The sequence below is a fragment of the Anolis carolinensis genome, chromosome 1 (genome assembly GCF_035594765.1).
Source record: "Anolis carolinensis isolate JA03-04 chromosome 1, rAnoCar3.1.pri, whole genome shotgun sequence".
NCBI classification, from domain to species: Eukaryota; Metazoa; Chordata; class Lepidosauria; order Squamata; family Dactyloidae; genus Anolis; species Anolis carolinensis.
The window spans coordinates 363103616-363129626 of NC_085841.1; the positions used below are offsets into that span (position 1 = coordinate 363103616).

A 26011-nucleotide genomic window follows, 5' to 3' on the forward strand; every position below is an offset into this window, starting at 1 on the left:
AATAGTAGAGTTGGAAGAGACCTCATGGGCCATCTAGTCCAACCCCCCGATAAGAAGCAGGAAATCGCATTCAAAGCACCCCCGACAGATGGCCATCCAGCCTCTGCTTAAAAGCTTCCAAAGAAGGAGCCTCCACTACAGTCCGGGGCAGAGAGTTCCACTGCTGAACAGCCCTTCTCACCGTGAGGAAGTTCTTCCTGATGTTCAAGTGGAATCTCCTTTCCTGTAGTTTGAAGCCATTGTTCCGTGTCCTAGTCTGCAGGGCAGCAGAAACCAAGCTTGCTCCCTCCTCCCTATGACTTCCCTTCACATATTTGTACATGGCTATCATGTCTCCTCTCAGCCTTCTCTTCTGCAGGCTAAACATGCCCAGCTCTTTAAGCCGCTCCTCATAGGGCTTGTTCTCCAGACCCTTAATCATTTTAGTCGCCCTCCTCTGGACGCTTTCCAGCTTGTCAACATCTCCCTTCAACTGTGGTGCCCAAAATTGGACACAGTGTGATTCCAGGTGTGGTCTGACCAAGGCAGAATAGAATAAGGGGGAGCAGGACTTCCCTGGATCTAGACGCTATTCCCCTATTGATGCAGGCCAGAATCCCATTGGCTTTTTTCGCTGCCGCATCACATTGTTGGCTCATGTTTAACTTGTTGTCCACGAGGACTCCAAGGTCTTTTTCGCACACACTGCTGTCAAGCCAGGCATCGTCCCCCATTCTGTATCTTTGATTTCCATTTTTTCTGCCGAAGTGGAGTATCTTGCATTTGTCCCTGTTGAACTTCATTTTGTTAGTTTTGGCCCATCTCTCTAGTCTGTCAAGATCGTTTTGAATTCTGCTCCTGTCTTCTGGAATGTTAGCTATCCCTCCCAGTTTTGTGTCGTCTGCAAACTTGATGATCGTGCCTTCTAACCCTTCGTCTAAGTCGTTAATAAAGATGTTGAACAGAACCGGGCCCAGGACGGAGCCCTGCTTGTGGCACTCCACTTGTCACTTCTTTCCATGATGAAGACGACGCATTGGTGAGCACCCTTTGGGTTCGTTCGCTTAGCCAATTACAGATCCACCTAACCGTAGTTTTGTCTAGCCCACATTTTACTAGTTTCCTTGCCAGAAGGTCGTGGGGGACTTTGTCGAAGGCCTTACTGAAATCCAGGTACGCTACATCCACAGCATTCCCTGTATCGACCCAACTCGTAACTCTATCGAAAAAAGAGATCAGATTAGTCTGGCATGACTTGTTTTTGGTAAATCCGTGTTGACTATTAGCAATGACCGCATTTGTTTCTAAGTGTTCGCAGACCACTTCCTTAATGATCTTTTCCAGAATTTTGCCTGGTATTGATGTGAGGCTGACCGGACGGTAATTGTTTGGGTCGTTCTTTTTTCCCTTCTTGAAGATAGGGACCACATTCGCCCTCCTCCAATCTGCTGGGACTTCTCCCGTTCTCCAAGAACTCTTGAAGATAATTGCCAGTGGTTCTGAAATAACTTCCGCTAGTTCCTTCAGTACTCTTGGGTGTAGCTGATCTGGCCCTGGGGACTTGAATTCGTTTAGAGTGGCCAGGTGTTCCTGGACAACTTGTTTCCCTATTTGGGGTTGGATTTCCCTGAATCCTTCGTCCATTCCATGTTGCTGAGGTTGAAGATGGCTTTCTTTTTGTGAGAAGACCAAGGCAAAGAAGGCATTAAGTAGTTCTGCCTTTTCCCTGTCCCCTGTCGCCATCACCCCATCTTCTCCTTGCAATGGCCCTATCGCCTCCTTTTTCTTCCTTTTTCTACCAACATAAGCAAAAAAGCCTTTTTTGTTGTTTTTTATGTCCCTGGCAAGCCTGAGCTCATTTTGCGCTTTAGCCTTGCGAACCTTTTCCCTACAGGTGTTGGCTATACGTTTGAATTCTTCTTTGGTGATTTCTCCCCTTTTCCACTTCTTGTGCATGTCACTTTTGAGCTTTAGCTCAGTTAGAAGTTCTTTCGACATCCATTCTGGCTTCTTTGCATTTGTCTTATTTTTCTTCTTTGTTGGCACTGTTTGCATTTGCGCCTTGAGTATTTCACTTTTGAAAAACTCCCATCCATCCTTAACTCCCTTGTTTTTTAATATTGGCGTCCATGGGATGCCGCTCAGTAATTCCTTCATTTTTTGGAAGTCAGCTCTCTCAAAGTCCAGAATGCGTGTTTGACTTGTCTTAGTTTCAGCATTCCTTTGTATTGCAAACTGCAGGAGCACATGGTCACTTGCCCCTAAGGATCCAACCACTTCAACTGTATTGATCATGTCTTCCACATTTGTTAAGATTAGATCAAGAGTTGCTGATCCCCTTGTTGCCTCTTCTACCTTCTGGACCATAAAATTATCTGCAAGGCAAGTAAGGAATTTGTTGGACTTTGTACTCTTGGCCGAGTTTGTTTTCCAGCAGATATCGGGATAATTGAAATCGCCCATGACTACTATATCTCTTCTTTGTGCCTGTTTGGTCAGCTGTTGACAGAAAGCTTCATCAAGTCCTTCATCCTGACTCGGAGGTCTGTAGTAGACACCCACGACAAGGTCTTTTTGACTCCCGGTTCCCTTGATTCTTATCCAGATGCTTTCAAGCTGATTTCCCGGATTACAGTCTTGCATTTCTTCTGCAACGTAACTGTTTTTGACATATAAAGCTACTCCCCCTCCTCTCCCCTTTGTTCTATTTCTGTGAAAGAGGTTATAGCCCTCAATGGTTAAATTCCAGTGATGGGAGTCATCCCATTTGCAGAGTATATTATATATTATTATTATAGTATAGTATATTATATATTATTTCACACTGATCATATTATTATTATTGCATTTATTATTTTACTCTATTTATTATTACATGTATTATTTTCCTGTATTTATTATTATTATTACATGTATTATTTTACTCTTATTATTATTAAAAGGATACATGCGCACATTTACATTGAAGAAGATGAGAATAATGATTTGATCAGAGTTGGACAGTCTTATCTTAAATTTGAGCTTTATGTAAATATTCAAAAACATTTAACCTACTGATGCCTCAATTAATGTGATTTTATTGGTAACTATTTTTATTTCTGCAATTTACCACCCTCGGCTTATACTGGAGTCAATGTTTTCCCAGTTTTTTGTGGTAAAATTAGGTGCCTCGGCTTATATTCAGGTCGGCTTATACTCGAGTATATACAGTAATACATCAGAACTATAAAATCACAACATCACACAATAAAAGCCTAGCCAGTAGCCAGAATCCTTTGATTCTAAGGTGGGTACATGATTGAAATTAAGCTTTTAGCGTAGCTGGACATTTATTGCAATTTAAGATATGGATGCTGTAAGTCTCATATCTGGAAAAAATAACTCTTTGAGCCGTCTGTACCTGAAAAAAATTACTTATTTGCTCCATATTTCTACATCCACATAAACCCCACATTGGCCTCATTAGCACCATACATAGAAATCCAAATAGTCATTTGTGTCCCCCGGCCACTATCAGTTGAATACATACCGAATGCTCCTCAGAAGGGCCACTTCGGTGGTTAAGGCAAACTTGAACGAACCATAGACAAAAGCCGCCTCCATCACCACTCTGTGCTCTAGAAAAAAAGAGAAATATACTCTGCAATTTAATGTAGAATAAATCTACCGCTTCATCTATCGCTCGCTGAAAAATCTGGCAGGATGAAAATTGCAATGCAGTTACAAAAATCTGATGGGAATCTGTTAAGTTGGGTTATCAATGTCGTTTCCTAATGGATTCTATTATAAAAACTTGGGAAAAGTTTTTTAAACTCCAAAAACTTTGTTTCTATGGGACATCCTGCAGCATGTTTTGCTATAGTTTTCCAATGAATATCTCATCAACCAATTCAAACATAGTTTGTGCCACAAAAAACAAAGTTTCTGGAGTAGAACAACTACTTTCACGGTATGTACGGTATAATTAAACAAGAAATAACACTTTCAAACCAGGAACATTTTTTTGAAATTTTGTTACACAGTGTTATGTTTCAATCTAGAATCCAGTTGTTCTATCTAAAAATGTTTATTGCAGAAAGCAAGTAAAAAACTTTTCCTGTGTTTTTATGTGATTATTTATCTAATCACACTAAAAATGTGATTAGATAAATAGGTACCTCTCATAATAAAGCAGGGGAGGTATTCTAAAGCACCCAGAAGGAATGCAGGCCATTCAATCAAATAATAAAAAAGGGAAAAAAGGGCATTTCCAAAATGGGATCAACAGAATAGGAAATACAAAATACAGTAGAGTCTCACTTATCCAACATAAACGGGCCGGCAGAATGTTGGATAAGCAAATATGTTGGATAATAAGGAGAGATTAAGGAGAAGCATATTAAACATCAAATTAGATTATGATTTTACAAAGGAAGCACCAAAACATCATGTTAGACAACAAATTTGGCAGAAAAAGTAGTTCAATACGCAGTAATGCTATATAGTAATTACTGTATTTATGAATTTAGCACCAAAATATCACAATATATTGAAAACAGTGACTACAAAAATGCGTTGGATAATCCAGAATGTTGGATAAGCGAATGTTGGATAAGTGAGACTCTACTGTAGTAGTAATTCAAGAATGCCAAAGTACATAAAATCAAGAGAACCACAATCCACAGCAGCACTTCAAACATAAATCCATAAACACAAAAGCAATTACTCTTCCAAGGTAAACTCTTCAAGGAAGCAAAGGCAGAAACCATGTCAGGAAACTTGAGAATACTTGAATCATGAACTTGAGAGCAGACACGGGAAAGCCAGCCATCCCTATGGCAATGTTGTGTCCTCTGAAAAGCCTGAAGCCCACACTCCTTAATTTAAGCCTAGCCAGGCTAGCTTCACCTTGCTATATACACCAGACTGCAAACAAGTTGAAGTCTTTTTAGTTTATTAGAAAATAGAAGGAGAAAAGTCCTTAAAAAGCAAAAGTAAAGTTCCAAAAGAACTCGCAAACACAGACAAAGAACTGCTGCACCTCCACATCAACATCAGCCAAAAGATGAATACCCAGGACTGGGATAAAATAGACAGCCTTACCTACAAGAAAATGGAGAAAGACATGGTTCTCCACACCAAGAGACACCTCACAACCTCTGAGGATGCCTGCCATAGATGTGGGCGAAACGTCAGGAGAGAATGCTTCTGGAACATGGCCACACAGCCCGAAAGACATACAACAACCCAAAGTTCCAAAAGTTCATTACAAAATAAAGCCTTAGAGAATAATTCAAGGAGTCACAAGGAATAAACGAAGTCCCATTAGAGCATGACCAAGTCCCAGGAACATGAACACATAGGCTGCAAGATAATCCAGGAAAACAAGAGCTTGCTTCTTGGTTGAACGAAAGTTGCTTTGACAAAAGTTTGTCTCCAAACACATTGCTTTAATACCCTTTGCAAAGCATGAAAGTATTTCTCTGGCCTCTGACCTCCCTTTTGTTTGCGATTCTCACACTCCTCTGAACCCTGAATTCCAAACGGTCAGCTCGATCTAGGGAGCCCGTTTCGTCAAGGTCAGACTGCTCGTTAGTTTGCTGAGCCTCATTATCAGACTGAGAACTGTCCTCCTTTCTGAAGTCCATTTGCACCTGGCTAGTTTCAGTATCATCAACATCATTCCTTGCTGTGGGAAAATGAACTTCCGCTCTCTGTTCCTCATCTTCTACAACAGGGACATTTGGAACCTGATTTTGAACCTGAATCCCATCATCCTCATCAGAGTCAATCCGAAGCTCCAACTGAGTCACAACACCAAGTAGCCATTAGATCATGCCGAATACACCGGCGCTTCAAGGTCTTCTCACGGATTCTCTCAAGAGCATCTAATTAGTCTATTTCTCACTCCTTCCATTCTCAAGCCTAATCTATCTTCTCTTGAGAACTCCCCATCCGATGAAGGCCATTCCCCAGCGAACCCGGGACTTTCCCTTTCCCTTGTTTTCTCTGTGGAATCCAAAACATCGGCCTCATCTGGATGCAATTCTATCCTAGCATGGGCAGACTCTTCACTCTGAAACCCAGCAAAGCCCTCGTTCTCTGAAATGTCATAAACATCAGAAAAATCCTCAGTCACTTGCTGAGCTACAACATATTATGACTCTCCAAAGACCAGGGTCCAAATTCAAAATATTTCAGAGCTGAGCCAACATCATTTTATGGTCACTCCATCATCTCTACTGTTCACTTCAATAGCATTTCCCTCATTCATTTCAGATCTACATCGATCTTAGATGACAATTATGGTGATACTAACACAAAGACCAGGCCCCTGTTGATGTCTTCCTGGATATTTTCATGCAATGTGGAAAAATTTTATTGAAAAGTTGCAAAAATGGAGTTGTGCATGCAATGCATTGCATCATATCACATTACTATCAGCTAGGACCCAAAACAACTCATGTATGCAAAAAAGCATGTGGATGTGCATGTCTTTCACAGCACATGGGTGACACAATGTTGCAATTCACTAAGGCTGCTGCATTGTGAAACTCCCATATAACCCTGTGAGCATGAATTTGCACTGCCTCCTTGACACAGGAGTCCTTGCCATACAACCCCATAACAGCAGGTGGCAGGATTGGCCGCATGTTCTGCTTTAAAAGGTTCTGAAAACGTGTAATTGCAGAAATGAATACAACTAAACATCTTGGAGATGGGACCTGACTCCAACCCTGAAATGATTGTATGTGTTATGGTTTAGTCTGATGATGAAGGGGGATTTGGGGTTTTGCAAGCTGACCAAAGCAATGCTGAAGAGAGGAATCTCGAAGGCTCTGATGCTGGAAATTTTGATTTGTTTGATGCTGGAAATGTTGATTTGTCTGATGCTGGAAATGGGGAATTGTCAGTGAGGCCGCAAGCCAATAGTGAAATAGAAACTAATGATTTGGGTGACCTTTCTCAGGAGTTCGAGCATCAACAAGTTCCAGGTGTTTTGGGCAGTGACTCAGAGGAGTCGTCCTTAGATAGATATTCAAGTTTAAGATTAAAGGTTCGCCCCAGACATTCCCTTAGAATAGCTTGCCATGGGAATTCGAGGGCAGAGAAATGCCTTTCTGGCTTGTAAACACAGGTAAATACAGAAGAAACAGATAAAGATTTCAGATGTAGCAATGTTGATTCTTGGACGCACATCTCCTGCCTTCTCTTAGTTCATAGAAACGGATTCCTGTTTATGTTCATGCTTGGAAACTATGTTTTGGACTTTAATCTGAAGCTCATGGTGCTCTACTTTCAGGACTAAGTTTTTATATCAGAGACTTGGATTTATATTCTGCATATTGCTTTTACTATTGAATTACATTGCTTTTTATTGACTGCCATTGAATTTGGAAGATTGCTTCCTTTACTGCTTTTTATTAAGACTTTGCTATCTTTTATCAATAAACTGTTTAAACCTAGCCTTCAGTCTAAATTACTCATAGCCTGAAGATAATGTGAAACAACCCTGATGTAACTCAAGATATAATATGGATTCAAAAAGAGTATTAATAACCTGAAGTCCCAATTGCTTGGACATAAGCAAAAACCAGATCTGACCGGCCCTTTAAAGAGTCTTCCAGCTTCTGGAGGTCTTCCAGGGTCCGCAGATACTTCACTTCATTGAAGAGGAGGGCGCTGGAAGGAGGAAAAAGAGAAAAATTGACTATTCTACCATTACAGATCTAATTACCATATATACTCAAGTATAAGCCGACCAGAATATAAGCCGAGGCACCTAATTTTACCACAAAAAACTGGAAAACTTATTGACTTGAATATAAGCCGAGGGTGGGAAATCCAGCAGCTACTGATAAATTTCAAAAATAAAAATAAATATCAATAAAATTACATTAATTGTTTTTTAATATTTTTAATATTTACATAAAACTGTAATTTAAGACTGTCCAACTCTGATTACTGTATATACTCGAATATAATCCTAGTTCTTCAGCCCTTTTTTTAAGACTGAAAAAGCCCCCCTTGGCTTATACTCAGGTGAGGGTCCTGGTTGGCTTATATTAGGGTCAGCTTATACTCGAGAATATATGGTACATTTATTATTTTTCTCTATTATTGTTGGTATTACATTTATTATTTTTCTCTATTATTGTTGCTACTATTACATTAATTTTACTCTATTCTTATTATTATTAATAATACATTTATTATTTCATTCTGATCTTATTATTATTGCATTTATTATTTTACTCTATTTATTATTGCATATATTATTTTCCTGTAATTTTTTTATTATTATTACATGTATTATTTTACTCTATTATTATTAAAAGGATACATAAGCACATTTACATTGAAGAAGATGAGAATAATGATTTGATCAGAGTTGGACAGTCTTATCTTAAATTTGAGCTTTATGTAAATATTCAAAAACATTTAACCTGCTGATGCCTCAATTAATGTAATGTTATTAGTATGTATTTTTATTTCTGAAATTTACCACCCTCGGCTTATACTGGAGTCAATGTTTTCCCAGTTTTTTTGTGGTAAAATTAGGTGCCTCGGCTTATATTTGGGTCGGCTTATACTCGAGTATATACGGTAAATCATTATTCAAACCTTCTTCAATGTAAATGTGCTTATGTATCTTTCCAATAATAATAAATAGAGAAAAATAATAAATGTAATGAGAATAATCATATCAGACTAAAATAATAAATACAGTAGAGTCTCACTTATCCAACACTTGCTTATCCAAGCCTCTGGATAATCCAAGCCATTTTTGCAGTCAATATTTTCTATATATCATGATATTTTGGTGCTAAATTCGTAAATACAGTAATTACAACATAACATTACTGCGTATTGAACTACTTTTTCTGTCAAATTTGTTGTATAACATGATGTTTTGGTGCTTAATTTATAAAATCAAAACCTAATTTGATGTTTAATAGGCTTTTCCTTAATCCCTCCTTATTATCCAAGATATTCGCTTATCCAAGCTTCTGCCAGCCCGTTTAGCTTGGATAAGTGAGACTCTACTGTAGAATAGTAACAATAATAATGCAGTAAAATAATAAATGTATTAATAATAATACATAGAGAAAAATAACTAATATACTAACAACAATAATAATACAGAAAAATAATGAATGTACCTTATATATTTGAGTATAAGATGATCCGAATATAAGCTGGCTAGGACACTCACTCGGGTATAAGCCGAGGGCGGCTTTTTCAGCGCTAAAAAGGGCTGAAAAACTCGGCTTATACTCGAGTATATACGGTAATTTAAACTTACTAGGGTAACTAGAGTTCAAAATAACCATAACCACAGATTACAACATCTGGGAGATTTCTTATTGCTCAAAAAGTCTATAACTGGTTTCCATTCTGAATTTGGCAACACAGGCCAAATTGGTAAGCTTGCATATTCCTGATCCAAAATGATTCGGACCAGATTTGGAAATGACCAGGAAAAAGAAAAATGGCAACACTCACAAAAGGACATTGGCCACAATGGCATCCACACTGAACAAGGCGTCCATAGGCAGCTCCCGAAGCAGCACGTGGCCCCTGCCGAGGAATCAGAATATCACAAAATAAGAGGAAACAACAACAGGTAGCCAGGTGTAATCTCCAGGCAATACATGAATCAGAGATGATAAAAATGAGAGATGAATCTGCCAGTCAATTAAAAGGGCATCCAGCCATGTGCTTCTGAGCATCAATCCACAGAAGACAGACATCACAGAAGGGGAATATATGGCTGCATGCCAGAAAGAGCTTGAGATTATTGTTACTGTATTTGCAAATCGAGGCGCCAGTACTGTGATGCTGCAGCAAAGAAAGCAAATGCTATTTTTACCTACATTAAAATAAATATAGTTTCCAAGCCAAGTAATTGTCCCCCTATATTCAGTGCTGGAAGATAGTCAATGTTCAGTCCCAGGTGTCTCGTTTTAAGATGAATATAGACTAGTTGGACCTGGTTCAAAGAACAGCAACCAGAATGATAGGAGGTAAGAAGAAGATTTTGACTGACACTTAGAGGGAACTACTTGTTGCGGGATGCTGGTATGTGACTTAAAGTTATCCAATCACAACCCCCCCCCCCCCGGCCCGGGCTGTGGCGCAAGCTGGTGAGTAGCCAGCTGCAGCCAGCTGAGACCAATCACTCTGACCAAGAGGTCATGAGTTCGAGGCCAGGGAGAACCCAAGTTTGCCCATGCCTACTTTCACTAGAGATCCTGCATTGAGTTGAGGCTTGGACTAGATGGCCTTTGGGATCCCTTCTATCTAAATGATCGCTGGTTCTGATTATAAAAATCTTTAAAAGCCTATGGGGGGGGAAATGACATTCAGAGGGACTCAAGAAACTTCAGAAAACGATAATGAAGTTTGCAAAGTTTTAGCATGAATCAGACCAGAATGAAAGCCAACTTTCCTCCGTCATTTGATATATAAATACAGTAGAGTCTCACTTATCCAACATAAACGGGCCGGCAGAACGTTGGATAAGCGAATATGTTGGATAATAAGGAGGGATCAAGGAAAAGTCTATTAAACATCAAATTAGGTTATGATTTTACAAATTAAGCACCAAAACATCGTGTTATACAACAAATTTGACAGAAAAACTTGTTCAATATGCAGTAATGCTACGTAGTACAGTAGAGTCTCACTTATCCAAGCTAAACGGGCCGGCAGAACGTTGGATAAGCGAATATGTTGGATAATAAGGAGGGATCAAGGAAAAGTCTATTAAACATCAAATTAGGTTATGATTTTACAAATTAAGCACCAAAACATCGTGTTATACAACAAATTTGACAGAAAAACTTGTTCAATATGCAGTAATGCTACGTAGTACAGTAGAGTCTCACTTATCCAAGCTAAACGGGCCGACAGAAGTTTGGATAAGCGAATATCTTGGATAATAAGGAAGGATTAAGGAAAAGCCTTTTAAACACCAAATTAGGTTATGATTTTACAAATTAAGTGCCAAAACATCGTGTTATACAACAAATTTGACAGAAAAAGTAGTTCAATACACAGTAATGTTATGTTGTAATTACTGTATTTACAAATTTAGCACCAAAATATCATGATATATTGACAACATTGACTACAAAAATGGCTTGGATAATCCAGAAGCTTGGATAAGTGAGGCTTGGATAAGTGAGACTCTACTGTAATTACTGTATTTACGAATTTAGCACCAAAATATCACAATGTATTGAAAACATGGACTACAAAAATGCGTTGGATAATCCAGAACATTGGATAAGCGAATGTTGGATAAGTGAGACTCTACTGTACTAACATTTTTGGAAACGCAAGCACAACCCCACTTCCATCTAAGTCTGTGGCCCTTTCTACACTGCCGTATAAAATACAGATTATCAGCTTTGAACTGGATTATATGACGTTGTAGACTAACATAATCCAGTTCAAAGCAGATAATGTGGATTATCTGCTTTGATAGTCTGGATTATAAAACAGTGTAGAAGGGGCCTGAGTTTGGGAACTTTACCTTTGCAGTTGGATGAACTACTTACCTGAACAGGTACGCTTTCCCCAAAGAATTATCTTCCCTGCAGTAATGTGAGGCTTCCCCTTCTTTGTGGCAGTTCACCTGAGAGAAGAAAGGAAGGCATCTTATAATTATTTTTACCAAGAGGCCGGATGGCCATCTGTCAGGGGTGCTTTCATTGTGCCTTTCCCACATGGCAGAAAAGGGTTGCATAATCCTCCTCCCGCTTGTCTCATTTCATTGCGACCATTCAGCCTTTTTTCCTCCTGCATTCAATGGATGGATGTATACCTTTAAGACTGAAATCCCGTAATCTCGAAGGGCTTCTACGGAGTTTTCTAGCTGTTCCAAGAAAACCTCAGCCGACGGAGACACTGCAAATACAAACAAGCTCTATTTCAGTAAAGTCCATAATTTTAAAGTGACAATGAAATATATAAAAATATCAATGTGTTGCAAGAAGCATAGCACAAAGTAGGCATATCTGTACTGTGTTAATAAAGTACTTTGTTTTGTACTACTCTTTGTAAGAATTTAGGGTCTTATTACGCTTTAAGGTAAAGGTAAAGGTTTTCCCCTAACATTTTCTAAGCCGCAGAGCCAGCGTTGTCCTTAGACACCTCCAAGGTCCTGTGGCCGGCATGACTGCATGCAGTGCCGTCACCTTCCTGCCGGAGCGGTACCTATTGATCTACCCACATTTGCATGTTTTCGAATTGCTAGGCTGGCAGAAGCTGGGGCTAACAGCAGGAGCTCACCCTGCTCCCCGGATTCGAACCGCCGACCTTTCGGTCAGCAAGTTCCGCAGCTCAACAGTTTAACCCATTGCGCCACCGGGAGCTCCTATTATGATTTAGAAAGTAGCGTATTCTTAATACATCTGTGGTTATTAAGTTATGGTCAAAGCTATTCTTTAAAGAAGATGTAGAAACCTCAGTACAGTTTTGCTACAGCGAGAATAATAACAGCAAAATCTTGGAAAGGAGAAAAAGAGCTATTACTAAAGGACTGGAGAGAAAAAATATTAGACTATTAGCTTGGATACTCGGCATTGCCCGAGTTATTTGAAAAAGTCAATGTTTTAATTGTACAAAATGCATAAGGTTGTGGGTGAACTAGAACTCACATCATGCCAGGTGAACCCCGAGAAACTCCATCAGTACTTAAAAGTTTGTTATGTTGGGCAAGTTTGCTCTGGATGCATCACTGGTGGGATTGAGTGGCTGTAAAGTAAACTACAACTCCCACTATAGTGTGTCAGTCCATTCGGTTGAGTGAGTCTTGGGGCTTCTGTGTACCAAGTTTGGTCCAGGTCCACCATCGGTGGAGGTCAGTTTCCCTGGTTGTGGGTGAACTACAACTCCCAGAAAGAAGGTCAGTTCCCCCCAAACCCCTCCAGTCATCAAATTTCGGCATATCAGGTATGTGTGCCAAGTTAGGTCCAGATCTATCAGTGTTTCGGTTCACAGTGCTCTCTGGATATAGGTGAACTACAACTCACCCAAATCAAGGTAAATTTCCCCAAAGACCTCCAGTATCTTTTTGCTGGTTATGGGAGCTCTGTGTACCAAGTGTGTGTCAGAGTAATTCGCAGCGTAGCAGCAATTGTATGTTGTCAATGGAGCGCAGAAACGAAGAGACGTCAGAAATGATGTTAAAAATATATACAAAACTTTACTTTACAAGACAAACAGACTTGCAGACAAACACAGGCTTGGCTTTCACTCTAGGCAGGCACAACTCAGAACAGAGCAAGATCTCAACTGAACGCAATCAGTAATGTACAAACACACTTGAGTCTGGATACTCCCAAGACACATCAAGGTCAACACAGCTTCTCAGTCATTAACTCTTTACAGACTATAACATACTCTGGATGATGCAACCTGTATGCAATACATGACAGACACAAATTTCATTTAAACACTACCAATACACAAATCCCACATTAACAGTGTGGTCCATTTCCATCTTTGGTGGAGTTCAGAGTGCTCACTGATTTCAGGTGAACTATAAATCCCAGTACCTACAACTCCAAAATGTCCTGGCCAAATCCACTTAACACCCACCAATATTCAAGTTTGGGTATATTGGGTATGCATGCCAAGTTTGGTCCAGACCCATCATTCTTTGGGTTCATAATACACTCTGGATGTAGGTGAACTACAACTCCTATCAATCTCTCTAGTATTTTTGTTGGTCATGGGGGTTCTGTGTGGCAAGTTAGTTCCAAGTCCATCTTTGGTGAAGTTCAAGGTAGTTCCAGGTCTATTGGTGGTGGAGTTCAGAGTGTTCTTAGATTGCAAGTGAACTATACATCCCAGTATGTACAACTCTTATAAATCCTGGTGAATTCTCCCCAAACCTTTAATATGGTGCTTTTTGTAAGTTTTAAAATTGTTTTATTAGCTATCGTAATTGGGTTTTTATATCGGAATATGATGTTTTAATTTATTATGTATTGCTGTCTAAAATATTTGTATGAATTTGATATGTTGTACGCCGCTTTTTATCACACCCACGGGAGAAAAGCGGGAGAAAAATGAATAAATAATAATAATAATAATAATCACCACCACCACTCTAGTAGGTTCGGTTGCTGATCAATTTCTCTGTTTGCTGTGTCATAGAAAAGAATAGGAAAGGGTTAAGGGAGAGGCAGTGGGCGGGGTCATGCAAATTCCATACCAATGGAGAGAGTAAGAAACACTGGGATGTCTGTGGTGGAGGAAAAACAGAAAATGTGGGATGAAATTGTCCTCGTATGAAAGTCTTCACTTGGTTGGAGGGCAGTGTGGTGTTTGTGGAGGACATTGGCAGGGCTCTTGGACATGTTCGTGGTGCTCGCTATAACCTGCAATGTCATTGGAGGGAGGGCCATTGGTGTTTACTGCGTAGTGGGAGCTATAGCTATTTGTGGAAGTTGGAGTTTGTTTGTGCAAGTGGACACCCCAGCCACACATACATATTTTCATTTTTATTATGTGTATCTATATATTTAAAAATGTAATGTGCATAATTCCCATGGAGTAAACAACAAAACCACTGTACCAAATTACACCAATTTTGGCCACAAAAGACATAGTTATCCAATCTATGTCTTTCCATAAAAAATCCTATAAAATTAGGTCCAAATTATAGAAAACTCCCCAAAACCAAAAATTACTAACTACACATGCGCAGAGCACCGCCACCCCCACCCCCCGGAAACTTGGTGATGTTAGCCAGGTGGGCGGGGCTTCAACACATGGCCGAGCTCAGGTAGACATATTCCAGACAGGAAACAACCAGAGCCAGCTAACACCTCCCAACAAAGGATTCCCCCCTCAGAGTCATCATTATTATTATTATTATTATTATTATTATTATTATTATTGGGTTCCTGGGAACCATCAAAATGAACAAAACCGGGCAGCCAGCATTAAAAAACTCTACAATCTGGACAGTGAATCAAGAACAACACTCTGAAAATAGGGGTATTCCAGACAGGAAACAACCAGAGCCAGCTAACATCTCCCAACAAAGGATTCCCCCCTCAGAGTCATTATTATTATTATTATTATTATTATTATTATTATTATTAGGTCCTGCGAACCATCAAAATGAACAAAACCGGGCAGCCAGCATTAAAAAACTCTACAATCTGGACAATGAATAAATAACAACACTCTGAAAATAAGGGTATTCCAGACAGGAAACAACCAGAGCCAGGTAACACCTCCCAACAAAGGATTCCCCCCTCAGAGTCATTATTATTATTAATTATTATTATTATTGGGTTCCTGGGAACCATCAAAATGAACAAAACCTGGCAGCCAGCATTAAAAAAAACTCTACAATCTGGACAGTAAATAAAGAACAACACTCTGAAAATAAGGGTATTCCAGACAGGAAACAACCAGAGCCAGGTAACACCTCCCAAAAAAGGATTCCCCCTCAGAGTAATTATTATTATTATTATTATTGACACAACGACGTTGTATGACACAGCAAACAAGACCACAAGTTGAACACTTCCCAAGTGTCTAGGACTGTGTGATGTATTTTCGGATGATGCGTGCAGATCCCAGCAGGGTGGCCTTTTGCAGTTGGCAGATCGTAATTTTGTCAATGTCTATTGTTTCCAAATTATTATTATTATTATTATTATTATTATTATTATTATTATTATTATTAGGTTCCTGGGAACCATCAAAATGAACAAAACCGGGCAGCCAGCATTAAAAAACTCTACAATCTGGACAGTGAATAAAGAACAACACTCTGAAAATAAGGGTATTTCAGACACGAAACAACCAGAGCCAGCTAACACCTCCCAACAAAGGATTCCCCCAGAGAGTAAGCAGCCAGGCTTTGAAGCTGCAAGCTCATTCAATATAATCAAGGTGACTAATTACAACATTCATACTTGCTTCCACAAACAAAAACCTACTTAGGATGATGCCACAGCAACGCGTGGCCGGGCACAGCTAGTAGATAATCTATATATATAAAAGGGTGATGGAATCAAGGCACCGGACAAAACAACAAAACTACACGTCTCAGAAACACTAAACCTGGCAGCACAACCCCTCATCCATGCCTCTACGTTCATACAACAAAAAGAAAAGAAAAATAAAGTCCTAATTAGAGGGAGATGAATAATTGTTTTTATCCAGTTGCTGCCAGTTAGAAGGCTAAGCTCCGTCAAGAGGAAGCCTTTACCGTTTACCTTAAGTACCACCAATTCCTCAATACTTTATTTCCCATACCACCAGACTTCACCACAGCAACGTGTGGCCGGGCACAGCTAGTAAAAAATAAAATTAAAAATTCCCAACCAAAAGCAATACAAATACAAGGAGGAAGAAATACTCACTGTCCTTCCTAAAATAAACCAATGCTGCTTTCGACCTTGGCAAGGTGCTGAGATGCTCCTGGGAGCTGAGCTCCGGAATAGCAGCCTCCTCTTCACATCTGGCCACATGAAAGACGAGGAGCAACAACAACAAAAGATCCACTGGAAGGAAAGGCATGGCTCCTGCAGTTAAACGTGGTCACAGAGGCACCGGCCCTTTAAAAGAAAAGATATCACTGTCATTGATACAACTTGCATCAGATCTCTACACAGAGTTGCATCTGCACTGTGGAATTAACATGCAGTTTGACAACACCATTACTCAATACGATGGAGTCCTCAGAGCTGCAAATAAGACCTTGTAGAACTGCAACTCCCAGGATTCCATAGCATTGAGCCAAGGCTGTTCAAGTGGTGTGCAATTGCATTAAGTCCATAGATGCACCCTATAGGGACCTTTCACAGACGAAAAGCAGAATATATGCTCAGAATGCAAAAAGGTACCAACCTGTTACTATGTAATTTTTATTCATTTATTACTTATGTATTTATTATATTTATTTATACCCTGCTTTATGTCTCAAACCGCTTAACATAAAAGCACCAACATAAACATAAAAGCATGAGCTGATTGCAAAGTGCATGATTCCCCCCTCCTTTGCACAACCTCCCTGATTTAGAATCATAGGATAGAATTAACTTGAAGGGACTCCAAAAGGCCATCCAGTCCAACCTCCTTCTAGAAGAAGGAAGACACAATCAAAGCCTTCCCTACAGATGGCCACTCTACTCCTGTTTCAAAACCTCTGAAGGAAGAGAGAAGGGGAGACACGTAATGACGTTGTGCTTGGAACGGAAGAGGTGGAAGAGACCCCAAATATCATCCAAGAAGACACCATATCATATAGATAATAATAACAACAACAACAACAACTTTATTTTTATATCCTGCCCCATCTCCCCGAAGAGACACAGGGCGACTCACATGCTCACATAAGGCCAAGCCCAACAACATACAATAAAATGCAGCGGTATAAAATACACAATATAAAATACAACAATATGAAATATTTATTTATTTATTTATTTACAACATTTATATTCCGCCCTTCTCACCCCGAAGGGCTCAGGGCGGATCACATTACACATATAGGCAAACATTTAATGCCTTTTAACATAGAACAAAGACAAGACAAACATAGGCTCCGAGCGGGCCTCCTGGTCAGAGTGATTCATTGCAGCTGGTTGCAGCTGGCTTGCTCTCCAGCCTGCGCCACAGCCCGGGGCCCAATCACAATCATAGCAAATTAATATTATCAACTCTACAACTCTACAGCTTCACAGGGTAAAAAGCATGGCCACTGAAAAGAGGCAATATCATGGCATTTCAATCCACAGTCTTGGAGGAGAGGAATAACTATAATTGTGCAATGTATTAGATCAGGGGTCCCCAAACTAAGGCCCGGGGGCCGGATGCGGCCCTCTGAGGTCATTTACCTGGCCCCTGCCCTCAGTTTTATAATATAATATATTGTATATACATATAATATTGATAATAATATTATAATGTAATGCAATATAACACATAATAATACCATATAATAATATTAATTATATGTTCTATATTACATATAATATTACTAATAATATTACAGTATAGTGGTATAGTTCAATATAGTAATATATAATGCTAATATTGTGCTATGCTAATAATATAATATATTGTATGTACCTATAATTTGTAAGCCACTCTGAGTCCCCTTTGGGGTGAGAAGGGTGTGATACAAATGTAGTAAATAAATGCAGTAAATAAATAATAAATTTTAGACTTAGGCTCACCCAAAGTCTGAAATGACTTGAAGGCACACAACAACAACAACAACAACAACAACCCTAACTAACTTGACTATCTCATTGGCCAGAAGCAGGACCACACTTCCCATTGAAATCCTGATAAATGTATGTTGGTTAAAATTATTTTTATTTTTAAATATTGTATTGTTCTTTCATTGTTCTTCTTCTTGTTGTTGTTTTTGCACTACAAATAAGACATGTGCAGTGTGCATCGGAATTTGTATTTTTTTTCCCAAATGATAATCCAGCCCCTCAACAGTCTGAAGGATTGTGGACCGGCCCTCGGCTTAAAAAGTTTGAGGACCCCTGTATTAGATGATATATCATGCAGGAAGACACAATTTAATTCCTCCTTACAGATGGCCACCCAGCCTCAGTTTAGAAACTTATAGGCCAGGAAACTCCATCAAATTCCCAGGTAGTTTGTATTCCATTAGAAGGGAACCCTAAAGGCCCTCCAGTCCAACCCCATTCTGCAATGCTGGCACACACAATCCAATTACTCCCAGCAGATGGCCATCCAGCCTCTGCTTAAAAACTTCCCGAGAGGGAGACTCCATTGGACTCTTATGCAGCATATTCCACAGTCAAACAGCTCTGACCATCAGGAAGTTCTTCCTAACTTTTAGCTGGAATCTCTTTTCCTTCCATTCAAATCTATTGCTCCATGCCTTAAGTCTCGTCTAGACCAGCAGAAAACAAGCTGAACTGTGCATTGGAAATGCTTTTCATGCTCTACAGAAAAAAATACACGCACCCTTTCACACTAATTGCCGTTATAGTGATTACTGAAAGGCTAAGTAAATACATATCTATTAAATAATTAAGATTGATTTAATAAAAGTTTGGAATTTTATCTTAAATTAACATCTAACAATAGGCGTTCAATTGTTGGCCCTACACTGTAGAATTAATGCAGTTTGACACCACTTTCAACCGCCATGGCTCAATGCTATGCAATCCTGGGAGTTGTCATTGGCCGAAACACTAGCATTCTTGGGCAGGGAAGGCTAAAAACCCTGGAAAACTACAACACCCAGGATCCCATTGCTTGGAACTATGGCAATTTAAGCAGCGTCTCTAGTTTCATCTAGTTTCATTGTAAAATAAATGACATTTGCCAGCAATAAACACTTAAATTCCTGGTTTGCAAACAATAAGTCCATTCAACTTGTGGGACTTTCTTCATATTGACATTTTGGTTGTTTACTCATTTTGCAGAGAAAAGCATTCCTTTCCAACTTTTTTAACATCTGGAAAGCACCAATGTTTTTTGGTAACTGTAACTGATATTAAGATTTAATCTATGAATGAATGCGAAGTTTCAGCTTTCAGATCTGGTTGCAGAAGTTACAAAATTTCCAGCTTTCATGGGCTCCAAAGACTCAGGCCCCTTCTACACTGCCATGTAATCCAGATTATCAAATCTGATAATCCACATTATCCGCTCTGGACCATATTATATGAGTCTACACTGCCATATAGTCTAATTATCAAAGCAGATAATCCACATTATCCACTTTGAACCATATTATATGAGTCTACACTGCCATATAGTCCAGATGATCAAATCCGATAATCCACATTATCTGCTTTGAACCGGATTATATGAGTCTACACTGCCATATAGTCTAATTATCAAGTCGGATAATCCACATTATCTGCTTTGAACTGGATTATATGAGTCTAAACTGCCATATAGTCTAATTATCAAATCGGATAATCCACATTATCTGCTTTGAACCGGATTATATGAGTCTACACTGCCATATAGTCCAGATTATCAAATCGGATAATTCACATTATCTGCTTTGAACCGGATTATATGAGTCTACACGCCGTTTAGTCCAGATTATCAAAGCGGATAACCCACATTATTAGCTTTGAACCGGATTATATGAGTCTACACTGCCATATAGTCCAGATTATCAAAGCGGATAACCCACATTATTCGCTTTGAACCGGATTATATGAGTCTACACTACCATATAGTCCAGTTCAAAGCAGATAATCCAGATTTTATACAGCAGTGTAGAAGGTGTCTCAAAGTCACAACTTTCCAGTTGTCACTGGTTGCACAGACTAAAGGTGCATCTACACTGCAGAATTAACTCAGTTTGATGCCACTTTAACGGTTGTAGCTCAATGCTATGGAAACCTTGGATTTGTAGTTTTCCGAGGTCTTTAGCTTTGCTCTGATAAAAAAATGCTGGGGCCTCAATTAGACTACAAATGGTAAAACTATAAATCCCAGGTTTACATAATATTGAGTCATGACAATCAAAGTGGGCTAAATATGCATTAATTTTATAGTGTAGAACCAGCCTAAAAATAGCAAGAGGTTTTCAGGACATAAAAGTGACTCCTGGGCCTGAAATACACAATTATAACTTCAACAACAACAGCAATAATACTTGTTGTTGTTGAAGTGTTATTGTTGTTGTTTCTTACCCACTTCCCCCCAAGGTTCAAGGCAGATTGCAACATACTTAAAATACAATAGATAAAAAGAGAAAATCATTTAGACACATTACGATTTAAACAACTGGATATAAGATTAAAATCGTTCAAACAACAGAGCTCTCGTACATAATGAAACTACAAATCACAGCGTTCCTTCCATAGGATGTTGCCATCCCAATTAAAGTGGAATAATAATAATAACTCAGTAACAGTGAAGTTTGGAAGCTATTTCTAATATAACCCATCTCTGATCCGAAATGCTTAGGATTAGAAGTACTTTGGCATTTATTTTGTTTGTTTTCTCTCCAGATTTTGGAATACAGTATTTGCGTAATGAGATACCTTGGGGATGAGACCCAAGCCTAAACACCAAATGCCTGTATTATTTTTACATATATTTGCATGGCCTGAAGGAAATTTTATACACAGGTCTCATAATGATTTGGTGCATGAAATAAAGTCTGGATACAACAAAGCAGCACTAAGCAATGGTATCGTTATCTCACAGTTTTGGAGCATTTCGGATTTCTGAATTCCCAGTAATAATAATAACAATATGTTATTATATTATAATACTATAATCTATATATATAAAAGAGTGATGGCATCACGGCGATCCACAAAACAACAAAACTACAGGCCCCCCAACCTCGAAATTTGATGACACAACCCATCATCCACGGCTCTAGGTTGATACAACAAAACGAAACGAAAAATAAAGTCCTAATTAGAGAGAGAGGAATAATTGCTTTTATCCAATTGCTGCCAGTTAGAAGGCTAAGCTCCTCCAACTTGGTCTCCTAGCAACCCAATAAAAAATAATAAAAAACACTAAAAACTAATTAAAAACACTAAAAAATTAATACAATAAAATACCATAATAACAAAAATAACTAAAAATTATACAAGAAAATAATAAAATATAATAAAAAGATAACTTAGAATAAAATTAATTAAAAAATACAAATAACGTCAAATAAAAATTACACAAAAATTTTTAACCAATACCACCACCACTTTGCCACAGCAACGCGTGGCTGGGCACAGCTAGTATATATATAATACTATAGAATCCTATAGTTGAAAGAAACCTCACAGGTCATCCAGTTCAACACCCTGCCAAGAAGAAGGAAAATCGCATTCAAAGCACCCCCGACAGATGGCCATCCAGCCTCTGTTTAAAAGCCTCCAAAGAAAGAGCCTCCACCACACTCCGAAGCAGAGAGTTCCACTGCTGAACAGCTCTCTCTTTCTCTCTCTCTCTCTTTCTACATATATTTTAACAATATAATAGGTATAAATAAACTATATACACACACACATACACAGTAGAGTCTCATCCAACATTCGCTTATCCAACGTTCTGAATTATCCAACACAGTTTGCCTCCTGCCCTGATTCACAGCTGTTTCTCTAGGCAGCAAGGACTGAACTCTGTTGTAGTTATTTATTTATTTATTTATTTATTTACAGTATTTATATTCCGCCCTTCTCACCCCGAAGGGGACTCAGGGCAGATCACATTATGTACATATAGGGCAAACATTCAATGCCCATAAACACATCAAACAGAGACCGAGACAGACAGACGCAGAGGCAATTTAACCTTCTCCTGAGGGGATGTTCGATTCTGGCCACAGAGGGGAGCAGCTGCTTCATCATCCACTCTGACGGCACTTCCTCATTCCAACGTCGTAAATTAGTTAAACTTACCTCCCCACTTTTATAAGTGGTACCTTATTTCCTACTTGATAGATACAACTATCTTTCGGGTTGCTAGGTCAGCAACGAGCAGGGACTATTTTTTATTTTTTATTGACGGGTGCTCACCCCTCCACGGGCTGGCCTCGAACTCATGACCTCATGGTCAGAGTGATTTATTGCAGCTGCTCAACAGCCTGCGCCACAGCCCGGCCCCTTCCAAGTAAAGGCAAGTCAGAAATAATTGTGTTATTACTGTATTAAATAATAATAATAATAAATAATGTGCCCACTGGGCCAGCACAATATTCGAATTCGATGCTTTGTTCAAGAGGGTTGGTGTCAATTCCTATAAATTCCTATAATAACATGATATGACTAATAACACAATATAATAATATTAATTATATATTATATATTAAATGTAATATTACTAATAATATTACCATATAATGATATAGTACAATATAGTAATTTAATGCTTATATTGTGAAATGCTAATAATATATTGTATGTTCATTTGTTTTGTAAGTCGCTCTGAGTTCCCTTCGGGGTGAGAAGAGTGGGATATAAATGTAGTCAATAAATAAATAAACAGTTCCTAGAGTCCTTATTTTTTTATTTTTAACCCTATTTATGTAAATAATGCCATTACAAAGCCCCAAAATGTGGGTTCTCGGGTCAATTTCTGAAAGTAAACAGTGGAGAATTCTCAATTGGGATTCGAATTCAGATCTTCCCATTTTGGAGGGGTTGGAATGGATGACCTTTGGGGAACCCTTTCCAACAATACAAGGCTATGATCCAAAGGACTGGAGGCCATTTAAAGGTCCAGGTTTTAACTATGGCTCCTGTATACAAATAAAGGTTTACAAAAACCCATAGAAATCAATGCAAATCCTTTTCCAAAAACCCATCCTATCAAAGAAGAAAAAGCCAGGCTTACATTGAGAGCTGGCCTAATTCTGTGCAATCTGTGCAGGCTTCTAATTATAAATAGATAAGATAAATTTAAAATATGGAAAGCACAGCAAGCCCAGGAGAAAAGGAGCCAAACCTTTGCAATCAAATCTATTACAATTTTCAGATTTTATTAAATTGAGTTCAGATTGACTTTGCAATAAAAACCTGATTTTTAATATATACCTTTTTAAATTATATTTTAAATATAATTTTCTATTGCAACGCCAGGAATCTTTTTACATGGAAGAAAAAAAAGCTAGAGCATTTGCTAATATAACATAACATAAAAATATAAAACAAGAACTAGAGTATTGGCCAAAATAACATAAGACAACCTAAAAAAATAATAATATTTTGCAATAGTTTCAATGCAAAATAACATAACCTACAATAAGAATATTATTTTGCATAAAAATATATAATAGGAAGCAGTGCATTGGCCAAAATAACATAAGGCAACATTAAATAAGAATATTATTTTGCAATAGTTTCAATGGAAAATAACATAACCTACAATAAGAATATTATTTTGCATAAAAATATAAAATAAGAACTAGAGTATTGGCCAAAATAACATAAGACAACCTAAAAAAAAAATAATATTTTGCAATAGTTTCAATGCAAAACAACATAATCTACAATAAGAATAAAATAAAAACTAGAGCATTGGTCAAAATAACATAGTAAACCTACAATAACATAGTAAACCTACAATAAAAATATTATTTTGCATAAAAAAATATAAAATAAGAACTAGAGGATTGGCCAAAATAACATAGTAAACCTACAATAACATAGTAAACCTACAATAAGAATATTATTTTGCAATAGTTTCAATGCAAAATAACATAATCTACAGTAAGAATATTATTTTGCATAAAAATATAAAATAAGAACTAGAGCATTGGCCAAAATAACATAGTAAACCTACAATAACATAGTAAACCTACAATAAGAATATTATTTTGCAATAGTTTCAATGCAAAATAACATAATCTACAGTAAGAATATTATTTTGCATAAAAATATAAAATAAGAACTAGAGCATTGGCCAAAATAACATAGTAAACCTACAATAACATAGTAAACCTACAATAAGAATATTATTTTGCAATAGTTTCAATGCAAAATAACATAATCTACAGTAAGAATATTATTTTGCATAAAAATATAAAATAAGAACTAGAGCATTGGCCAAAATAACATAGTAAACCTACAATAACATAGTAAACCTACAATAAGAATATTATTTTGCATAAAAAAATATAAAATAAGAACTAGAGGATTGGCCAAAATAACATAGTAAACCTACAATAACATAGTAAACCTACAATAAGAATATTATTTTGCAATAGTTTTAATGCAGGCCGCCTTTTTTGCTCCAGGGTGGGCGGAGAAAAAGGGGGAAGGGAAAAAAGGACCAAAAAGAAAAACAAGCCTGATGCAGAAGGAATGAGAAAAATAGAGGATGAGAAAAGAGGTGGAGAAATCCGGAGCGGGCGGGCGGCGCCAACCTAAAAATCCACGCCCCTTTCCCCGAGTCAAGGAGAGAAATGCAAGAGGAAAAAGAAGGCGGGGATATTGGGTTGAGGGACGTTTCAGAGGAACCAATCACGGCGGCGCTGTGCACACCGCGGCCCAATCAGGAGAGGAGAGTGAGCCTCAAAACTCCCTTGTTGTTGCTGAGTTTGCGGAGAGCTCAGCCGGCGGTGGTGCGACTCGGTCGGGTGCAATTTCACCCCGAACCGGGTCCGGGCTGCGAATGGGGCGCGCTTTGGGCGCGGGTCCGGCTCCGTTCAAAGCCATGCAAGGCGGGGAGAGGCGGTAGCGCGGGGAAGTTTGCAAAGAAGCCGGTTCTGCCATTGCCCCGTCCCGGGGCGCCGAGGAGGATGGTGGCCGGCGGTTCCGGGCTGGAGCTGGGCGCGCGGGTGGCGCAGGGCGTGCTGTGCGCGGGGCTCTTCCTCTTCGCCTACCTGCAGCTCTGGCTGCTCCTCTGCGGGAGGGAGAAGCGGCTCAGCTTCCGCGCGGCGGGGCTCTTCCTCGGCCTGCTCTGGGCCGCGCTCCGCCTCGTCCTCTGCGCCGCCCTCCTCCCGCCGCGCCCCGCGCCCCTCCGCCGCCTCCCCGCCGCCCCCCGATGGCTCCTCGGGGGCGCCCCCGCCGCCCTCCGCTTCGCCGCCCTCGCCCTCCTCGCCCTCTTCCTCGCCCAGGTGAGTCCCGCCCGCCCGAGCCCTCCCCGCAGACGGCCAGGCTGCCCCCGCTGGAAGGACTTGCGAAGGACAGGCTTGCATCCATACCGTCCTAGAGTTGGAAGGAGTCCCCAATGGCCATCCAGTCCAAGCCCAGACTTGCCAGGAAGGGATGCCCAATCTAAGCCCTCCCGACAGATGGCCAGGCTGTCCCTGCTGGAAGGACTTGCGAAGGACAGGCGTGCATTCATTGGATCCAGGGCTTGGATGAGACCCACAAAAGTCACCCAGTCCAAGCCCATTCTTGCCAGGAAGGGATACCCAATCTAAACCCTCCCGACAGATGGCCAGGCTGCCCCCGCTGGAAGGACTTGCGAAGGACAGGCTTGCATCCATACAGTCCTAGAGTTGGAAGGAGTCCCCAATGGCCATCCAGTCCAAGCCCATTCTTGCCAGGAAGGGATGCCCAATCTAAGCCCTCCCGACAGATGGCCAGACTGTCCCCGC

At 39.4% G+C, this 26011-nt stretch overlaps 2 protein-coding genes across 5 annotated transcripts in view; one reads left to right on the plus strand and one right to left on the minus strand.

Annotated features, from left to right (window-relative positions):
- txndc16 (thioredoxin domain containing 16) overlaps positions 1–25432 on the minus strand; it is an 88373-nt gene extending 62941 nt beyond the window's left edge. The window contains exons 1-7 of one of the 2 annotated variants that reach the window (XM_062968677.1): positions 25292–25432; positions 16359–16553; positions 11792–11874; positions 11526–11602; positions 9466–9540; positions 7520–7641; positions 3509–3596 (exon numbers count right to left, since the gene is read on the minus strand). In XM_062968677.1, the coding sequence (XP_062824747.1) occupies positions 3509–3596; positions 7520–7641; positions 9466–9540; positions 11526–11602; positions 11792–11874; positions 16359–16515 (602 nt within the window). In that variant the 5' untranslated portion in view covers positions 16516–16553; positions 25292–25432. Of the gene's footprint in view, positions 1–3508; positions 3597–7519; positions 7642–9465; positions 9541–11525; positions 11603–11791; positions 11875–16358; positions 16554–24649; positions 24849–25291 lie in introns of those variants that run through there. The other variant, XM_062968678.1, reaches the window with a different exon arrangement.
- gpr137c (G protein-coupled receptor 137C) overlaps positions 24857–26011 on the plus strand; it is a 50540-nt gene continuing 49385 nt past the window's right edge. For all 3 annotated transcript variants that reach the window (XM_062968681.1, XM_062968679.1, XM_062968680.1), the window contains exon 1: positions 24857–25525. In XM_062968681.1, coding sequence (XP_062824751.1) covers positions 24872–25525 — 654 coding nt within the window. In that variant the 5' untranslated portion in view covers positions 24857–24871. The remainder of the gene's footprint in view (positions 25526–26011) is intronic.